General features: G+C 33.5%; 3 protein-coding genes across 11 annotated transcripts; 1 reads left to right on the plus strand and 2 right to left on the minus strand.

The window, feature by feature from the left end:
• Positions 1-1352: 1352 nt before the first annotated feature.
• On the minus strand, positions 1353-2264 carry LOC144558392 (uncharacterized). Of its 2 annotated transcripts, XM_078307241.1 has the most exons (3): positions 2130-2264; positions 1981-2046; positions 1353-1833 (listed from the first exon to the last, which is right to left on the minus strand). In XM_078307241.1, the coding sequence occupies exons 1-3, from the start codon at positions 2226-2228 to the stop codon at positions 1513-1515; spliced, it is 486 nt and encodes a 161-aa protein (XP_078163367.1). In that variant the 5' UTR covers positions 2229-2264; the 3' UTR covers positions 1353-1512. The 2 variants fall into 2 exon arrangements, with proteins under 2 accessions (XP_078163367.1, XP_078163374.1); XM_078307248.1 differs by lacking the exon at positions 1981-2046 and having other exon boundaries at positions 2130-2230.
• On the minus strand, positions 2235-5622 carry LOC144558344 (uncharacterized). 8 transcript variants are annotated; one of them, XM_078307190.1, is made up of 5 exons: positions 4330-4938; positions 3753-3967; positions 3332-3365; positions 3100-3179; positions 2235-2888 (listed from the first exon to the last, which is right to left on the minus strand). In XM_078307190.1, exons 1-5 carry the CDS (start codon positions 4448-4450, stop codon positions 2823-2825), a joined length of 516 nt encoding a protein of 171 aa, XP_078163316.1. In that variant the 5' UTR covers positions 4451-4938; the 3' UTR covers positions 2235-2822. The 8 variants fall into 8 exon arrangements, with proteins under 8 accessions (XP_078163316.1, XP_078163348.1, XP_078163307.1 ...); XM_078307181.1 differs by adding an exon at positions 5482-5622 and having other exon boundaries at positions 2834-3179; positions 4330-4454; XM_078307229.1 differs by having other exon boundaries at positions 2834-2903.
• A 2130-nt stretch (positions 5623-7752) lies between these two features.
• LOC144557980 (transcription termination factor MTERF15, mitochondrial-like) lies at positions 7753-8898 on the plus strand. The gene has a single exon (XM_078306699.1). The coding sequence runs from the start codon at positions 7753-7755 to the stop codon at positions 8896-8898; it is 1146 nt and encodes a 381-aa protein (XP_078162825.1).
• The last annotated feature ends 54 nt before the right edge of the window (positions 8899-8952 follow it).

Here is an 8952-nt window from a genome sequence, read left to right on the forward strand (position 1 = left end):
GAGTTATGATATTGGTGTTATATTATATGAATTTCAAAATTTATTAGATAGTTTTCAAAACGATGAATTCAAATCCTTCAAACAAACCTACTTTGAGTGATGTGTTTACATGCAAAATTTATATTTTTTTCGAGTTATTTTAGTATCAAGTGAAGCGGTTAAAAAACGTTGAAAAATAAATGCATTAAAATGAACTTAAAAGGTTCCACATTTGACTTCTTGACTAACACTTAATAAATTCCAAAAATTATAAATTTTGCATACAAATGAACAACGGATGAATTAGATCGATTTTAACTGTTTGGATTCGTCGTTTTAAGTCGATTCGATAAGTTTTGAAGTTGATGGTATATAAGATGAAATGGCACTGATATTATACTAGCCAAACTCAATTATAAAATGGTCATTATAATAAAATTCATATCTTCCGCGTTAACACATTGTTTGAGTTTAGATTCGGACCGGATGATCAGTATCCACACAAATATTAAAGGGCCCCGCCCCTGTGCATTTGAATTCAGACCCCTAGATACATGAGGTGCAATTTTTAAAATATGTATTGCTCTTTTAAACTGACACAAATCTCAAAACGGACCCCATATAATTTTCATAGGTACCATATTGAGTTTGATCTGGTTGGAATTAATTTCGTTTATATAAATTGCACCTGCACCGGGGATACAGACTCCGTGCATTGTAGATAATAAGCCGGATTGGCTCAAATTATGATGGACAGTCTGACACTAAACTCAAACGGCACGTTAATGCTAATGCAGATGATGCATGTGAACTCATTAATATGCAACGTACTTGATGGAAATTATTTTACAGTGCAAATGAGATCACTAAACTTTATATATCTAATTTTAACTAATCAGTTTTTGATGTTAATTTGTCTAAATCTATTATTTTTTTTTAAATGGAGAATGAATTATGTAAGTGATCTGTTGCGAATCACGCGAACCATAAATCTTAAACGGTATCATATGAGCAGGAGAAATAAAAATTTATTGAAAATTGAGGTTGAATCTTTGTAACGTGCAATCTAGGCTCCACATTTCATTGAATTTTCATTTTTACTACTTATGCAAGTAGAAATCATTGAGTTGGAGGGAGCAAAAAGACCAAAATCGGTGAGATTTAGGCAACCAATTCCCACCCCTTTTGTTAAACTTAAATGTCAGTTCCTACAATAATTTTTATTTTATCTACGTCACGTCTCCATTTATATCTTGTCAATTTTCGCATTGGATTGATATTGTTAGGCTGACCATATATATATTTTTGGTGCAATTGGACTGCAAACCGGATATTTTAGTGAAAAACCATTCGTTCATGGCAGTAGCTTTTTTTTCTTAATATCAGCCGTTTGATTTGGAATGGATAGTTAAGATTTACTACAAGCTGACTATGTCTTCGAAGAACATAACAATAAAGCTAAGCATCCTCGAGAAATTTGGTTCTAGACCTGTAATGTTTACATCAACAATATTCATATTCAAAATCTATGATCTACTGCAAAACCCTATTTTTCTTTGGGTTCATCATCCTCCCCATCTTCATATTTTTAGAAGCTTCCGCGGCCGACCTTTTCTTCTTCTTAGCTTGAGGCTCTTTATCTTCTTCCTCTTCCTCTATGTTTTCGCCTTCCTCTCCTTCCTCCTCTTTCACTTCCTTGTTATCTTTTGCTGTTATGTGGTCCTCTGCTGGCTCTTCTTCAGAATCTGTGGGCCCCACTTCTCCCTCAGAGTCATCTTCCTCTTTGTCAGATTCTTCATCTACATCTTCTTGCTCCGGTTCAGCTGCTTGTTTCTCACTACTCTTCTTTCTTCTCTAAAAAATTATATTAAAAATGAGAGTATATCAAGTCAATAGCATGGAGAGATCGCCACTACAAAGTTGTATACTTGCTCAAAACCATTTGACTGAGAAAGTAAATGAAAAAATGGTGGTAAGAGGAAGTTAAAAAGAAATTAGAACCTTCACTCCACCACTAGCAACATGTGGGCACTCCAAGAATTCAACCAATTTTCCAGTTATCTCTTTCTACATTTAACAAAATTGTACTATTTCGTCAGAGGCAAAAACATTTGTTAGTTATAATAACAAAATCTGCATGTCTTTCAAACCTTCTTAGTAGATGCTTTGCTTATGGGAATGTCCAGTAGCTCGCAGAACTCGCACAGCTTATTTTTGGAAAATTTATCAATCTTCTCCTTTAGCCTCATCTTTTCTTTGTCCCGGAAAATACCACAGCAGCAATTAATCTAGAGTCCGGCTAGTATGACATCGGTGTCACATGACACTAACTTCAAAATTGATTGAATAGACTTTAAACGACTAATCCAAACTGTTCAAACTAATTTACTTTATGAGTGATGCATTTACATGCAAACTTTTTATATTTTCAAGTTATTTTAGTATCAAATCAAGCGATAAAAAAATTGAAAAATGAATGTATTAAAATTAACTTAAAAACTCACACATTTGACCGCTTGACTAGATACCAAATAAATTCAAAAGGTTATAAATTTTACATGTAAACGCACAACTAATGAAGTAGATCTATTTAAACGGTTTGGATTCACTGTTTGAAGTCGATTCGATAGGTTTTTGGAATTGGTGTTATATAGACTGAAATGACACTAATGCTATACTAGCCATACTCATTAATCTATAAAAGAATCCATTCCTTGAAGGGTGTTCCATCTATTTCACCTTACCTTGGAAACTAGAAGGCAAATGCACCCTTCTTGTGATCTCTATTGGTTATAATGCGAGAGAAAGTAGTTAAAATATGCAGTACAATACATGATGTAAATTTAAAAGCTTACATTGGTCCATACAAAGCCAGAGAACTGGAAGATATTCCTCTTCAAATGATAAGCCTAGAGAAAATTCCTCTTCAAATTAAAAAAACAAGGTTATATGCTCAATGCAAAGTATTTAAATTTTATTACAGCCTCTACATACTGGTAAAGACTATAATTAAATTTGCAGCAAACACCGAATTATGTGCAATTGGGGTTTAATTATGCAATTATTTTTCAAGTAATTCAGTTGTGCAATTATAAGTGAATGAGAAACAGTGAGAATTACATTAGATCTTCTCCCAAAGAGAAAAACATGAAGAGAATGGAGTGTCTCGTCGGCCCTTCTTTTTGACAACTTGAAAGAAACTAATACAAGTTCACAAGAAATTTCCTACTCAGCAACTTAAGGTAAAACATGAAATAGAAATATAAACAGATTAAAGGTAATCATAAAAGTTCATGAAAAAAGTAAAAAAAAGTAGCTAAATGTGTATTTCCAAAAGGGTGCAACACTGTACCATTTGGGATATCCTTCAGCTTTGTTCCGGAACCCTAATACAGTAAAGACACAAAATAAGTAGATTACCCAATTTCTCTATGTTAAATCTTATAGAGATTTAATTTTTACAATTACTGGAAAAAAGCCCTGGATGAAAGCCTTGCACCACTGACAAGTAAATTAGTCCAAAATGTTTAGTTTGGAATACATGCTTGAAATCTGAAACTGAATTAATGATGCGACGGGATATAAATGTTTAGTTTGGAATACATGCTTGAAATCTGAAACTGAATTAATGATGCCACGGGATATAAATTAATGTGTTCATACACTTCAATGATTCAAGATCTACAATTTATCAATGTGGAGTTAAATCTGAATAACAGGTAATAAACAGAACAAATGAGAAAAAGCTACCTATGAAATGACAAGGACAATACCTGAACAATAGAAATCCCCTTTTTACCAGAGCCATTCCTGGGAGAGCCAGTAACAGAATACCTCTCCACAACCTTCCTCTCTCTCGAAGAAGTTCTCTCTCCTTTCCTCTCCATCCCCTTCTCTTTCTTTTTTTTCTCCTTTACCTCTTTCGCCTCGCTGCCTTCTACATCTTCTCTCTCCTTTCTACCTCTCTTTCTCTTCTCATTCGCCTCACCTTTATCCCTTAGAGTGGAGCTAGCATTAGTGCTTTTGAAGAACTAAAAAACTGTATCAAACCCATACTGTTGATGAGTACATGCAGAGATTTGAGAAGGTGAAAACCAGATCTCAATTAGAGTCTCCATATTTACTGCTGCATTCATTAGTGGGTTGAATGAGGATATCAACCACTTGGTTCTAGCACTGAAACCGATTAGTATGCTAGATGCCTTTGAGCAAGCTAGACATATGGAAATTGCACTAGAATATCAAGCTAGGAAGAATAAACATTCTTTGATCAGAATTCAAATTTAGAAAAGAAAAGGAATGGAAATATGTATCTCTCATAATTTTTCAACCATAAAACAAAACACTGACTGTTGATATCGCGTGAGAGATTGAGGATGCCAAGCTGTTTCATCCTCTCCTTGTTCGAGTTGATCCTCTCTTCCCTGGCCTTTTCGATGCCCAATGAAGCTTGAGCCATCTCGACCTCCATTGACCTATTTCACAAACCACAATTTCACATTTTAGAGTAATTTAACCTAAACCACAATATAGTCCTAAACCCTATACCATAATTTCACAATTTAAACCTAAATTCCAAACTGTGGTCAACTTGTCATTTTAAAACAGTGATTGTTTGTGGCTACTATTGATTTAAAATTCCAAAATTCTGTTGTTTATAGAAAAAATAGAAATGAACCATTTAGAACAAATTTCAACTCAAAACAATAATTCTAGAGGGAGATTTTGCAGCTGCAAGGAGGCACCCTGAACACAGTTTTCTGGTTTCTGAAAAACCAGAAAACTGTGGATTGTATTGTGCAGGGTACCATTTTGTAAATTCAATATCTTCTCATCCATATATTGGATTGAGTTGAAATTAATTGCAAAATCTCTATGCTGGTTTCACTAAAAGCACAGAAAAATTGAAGATTTAATTCAAATGCATTGAAGATAACTTTTTTTGAAATAGGCCAAAATGACCGATGTTTTGCTGGTTTTTTAAAAAAAAAAAAAAAAAAGATTTAGCAGAATAATGAAAATAAACCCTAAATTAATTGCAGCTCTAATAACAGAAACTAAACCACAATGTTTAATTAAAAAAACCTAAACCCTAAACCCTAAACCCCAAAATTTTCTAACAAATAAAAAAAATTATATTTTCTTTTGAGTTTAATCTTTGATTGCAAAAGATAATAGCTCCCTTATCAATTACTGTTTCATAATATACTTGATTGTGTTTTTTATTAGGATGCTTTCTTCACTCTCATTCAGTTGCAAAATTGATAAAACTCAAATTATTGATAAAACAAAATTCTATGATAAGCAAAATTTAATATTTATAGGGACCTAGTTGTGATTTTTACAAGTTCCTCTCTTCAGTTTGTTTCATAATCAACTTAATATACAAGCTCTGGGAACAATTGGGCAGAGTTTCCCTACAATATTAAAAACAAAATTCAAACTACAATTTCATCAATTTAAACATTAATAGAGAGAGAGAGAGAGTCCGAGGGTAAGTACCTAGAGGAGAGAGAGACTCAGTGAGGCGCCGAGAGAAAGGTGAGGGAGAAATCTAGAAAGAAAGAGGTGGGGGAAATCCGCTTGGTAGCTTCTACCAAGTATTTTAAAAAAAAAGAGAGGTGGGGGAGATCAAAAGTTTGGGTACACGGCAGAGAGAGAAAGAGAGTTACTGTATGCAGTGGGTCCGTAACTAAGTATAGTCTATCTATATCTTTATATCTATATATAAGCTTGTAGGTCCCATCTGTCTGTAACAAGTAACAGGAGTTGAGTTAAAATAATCTGTAACAGAAAAACACCTGTCTCCAGTACTAGCGTTTAATTTGAAAGAAATTATTAATGAATTACTAAATGGTCATCATTATAATGAAATTTATATCATCTGCATTAACGCACTGTTAACGCAGATGATGTGAACTCATTGTAATGCAGCGTAGTTGATAGAAATTATTTTACAGTGCCAATGAGATCACTAAACTTTATGTAAATTCTTTCTTTTTTTTTATTATTGAACTTTGGTTCGTATATTTAATTTTAACTAATCAATTTTTGTTGTTTGTCTAAATCTATTAATTTTTGTAAATGAAGAATGAATTATGTAAGTGACCTGTGTTGTTGTGAATCACGTGAATCATAATTTTTCACGGTATCGTATGAGCAGGAGAAAATAAAACTGTAAAAGCAAAAACAGCAAGTGTGCTAAAAAAAATTTGATTATTTTTTTTTCCAATGTGGGAAAAAGAAATTTCTGATTGTTTTTTTCATGTATTTATGTACAAATGGGAATCTCATTATTTTTTCTTCATCATTTTTTCCATTGGCCGAAAAACCACATTATATTTTTTTAAAAGAGAAATGTTATGGTACCCCGAGCCATCATATCCGAGCGCGTCTCCCAAGTAGTTTAACAGAAAAACCTTCTAATATTGTATAATTTTCATTTTTAGCACTAATATCCAAACATTTAAAGCTATGTTTGTAACATTTTAAAATGTTACTCGCAGACATATAAACCTCTGTCTAAAAACATTTCTAGATAGTTTTAACTCTCAACTACTTTTGACTTCAAGCTATAAAAAGGAAAGATTATTTTCACCCACCCTTTTTATTTTTTCTCTGATCATTATAATTTATTTTTCTAACAATCCATGATGAATTTTACAATCTAAAAATACGAACGTTTTCTATTCGATTTTCTCTTTCAAGTAAGATCCATGAAGAAATACTTTTGAGTAATTTTAAAGTCATTTATTTTTTTAAAGTAAAACTCATGAGCACTTTAAATTTTTAAGTTTTTAAATCTCAGTCTACAATCATTAAAATTTTCAAGGCTTTGTACATGAAGTTTATATGTTTTGTAAATGAGTTTTGTAAATGCAGTGTTATTATTGAGGTTTATATGCTTTGAAATGTTATTGTTGAGTTTTAAATTCTTTGTACATGAGGTTTATATATTTTATTCTAGAGATTTAAAGTGTTATTAATGAGGTTTATATGCTTGTACATGAGGTTTATATGCTTGTAAACATCGGTTTAAATTATTTTGAAGCAAAATAAAAAAAACTAAAAGTCACATAGATTTGAAGTGGTAAAAAAAAACGACACAAATATAACTCGAAAGTTATTCTTCATGGATCTCATTTGAAAGAGAAAATCAGGTAAAAAACGTTCATATTTTTAGATTCGCAAAATTCGTCACGAATCGTTGAGAAAACGGATGAGAATGATCAGAAAAAAATAAAAAAAAGTGGGGTGAAAGGAATTTTTCTGTTTTTGGCTTGAAAACAAAAGTAGTTAGGAGTTAAAACTATATAGATTTTGAATTTTAATGCTTGTAGATAGAGATTTAAATGCTTGTGAGTAGTATTGTAAAATATTATAAACAAAGCTTTAAATATTTGAATATTAGCGTTAAAAATGAAAGTTATATAATATTGAAAAAAAATTCTGTTAAATTACTTGAGGACACGCTCAAAATTTTTATTTGGAATACAATTATCAAGTTTCTTTTTTAAAATATAAATGTCACTCCACCTAACTTATCACAAATTTCAATAAACAATGAGTCGTCCTAACATGTCCGATTCAATGAAAGAAAAAAATCACATGTTATTGGCCTGAAAAGGCCCAAAGCCCATAATCAATCAAAGAACAGATAATTTCACATGTTATACGGCGCAGAAGCTTCTCTTCTGAAAATTTATCCGCTCGTTTCTTCGTCTCCAACAGCTGCACAGCTGCCTTTCAATTTACAATCTCAGCTCAGTGACAATGTCTATAAATCTGTTTCTGGGGAGAATTCATTGCCTCCGTTCATCTCTTCCCTTCAATCAGATTCGGACCACAGCACTCGCCTCCTGCTCAACTCAAGCGTCGCCCCCAAATCCCCAGTTCGCCGTACAATACCTCGTCCAATCGTGTGGTCTTTCCTCCGAAAAGGCACTCAAAGCATCCAAGCTTATCCACCACCTCAAGTCCCCTAATAACCCTGATGCAGTGCTCCGCTTCCTGAGAGAAATTGGCGTAAACGAGTCAGACATAAAGACCGCCGTGTCCCGAGAATCTCGCATCCTTTGCTCTCATGTGGAGAATAACATGAGACCAAACATTGCCAAGTTACAAGAGCTCGGCTTCTCCATCGAAGACATCTCAGGTTTCATTGCGAGCAACCCTTATATTTTTCGGGCCAATTTTGTGCAAAAGATTGACTTCTTCATTGGAGTCCTTGGATCGGTAGAGATTCTTTCTGTGCTATTGAAAAACCCTGTGTATTCATCACTTTTCAGTACCAACTTGGAAAAAGTGCTAATGCCCAACTTATCTTTCCTCCGAGAGCAATATGCTTTATCTCCTCATAAAATTATACGGCTGATGAAGATGGCTCCTAGATTGATCTCATCTAAGCCTGATGTTTTAAAAATGATAGCTAAGAGGGCTGAGGAATTAGGCGTTGCTCATTTATCAGGAACTTTTATCAATGCATTAACTATTCTCGCCTATGTGAACCAACGCACCTTAGATGCAAGGCTAAGTAACTTGACAAGTATAGGGTTTTCACGGAAGGAGGCAGCGCTTATGATTAGTAGAGCCCCTACGTTGTTGGGGTTACCAGAGAAGCTGGTTGGCAACAAAATGGAATACCTGATAAAGGAAGCCGGTTGTAATAAGATTGATGTAGTGCGAAATCCATCTTTGCTCATGTACAACTTCGAGAATAGGTTGATTCCCAGAAATATTGTTAGAAAGCTTCTGATGTCCAAAGGAATTCCCGTGGCAAATCTAAAATTTGCTTCTTTTATTAAGCCAAGCGAGGAGAAGTTTGTCAACAAGTTTGTTCTGCCATATGAACATGTTATTCCTGGTCTCCACCGAGCATATGCTGATGCTTCTACTGGAAAAATTGAGGGTGTTGAATAATTTTAAGAGTATCTCTGCAAGTTGACTTTTGTGTAGGCTTAGAAGCTACATTTT

This window comes from Carex rostrata, chromosome 1 (assembly GCF_964058835.1).
Source record: "Carex rostrata chromosome 1, lpCarRost1.2, whole genome shotgun sequence".
Lineage (NCBI taxonomy): Eukaryota > Viridiplantae > Streptophyta > Magnoliopsida > Poales > Cyperaceae > Carex > Carex rostrata.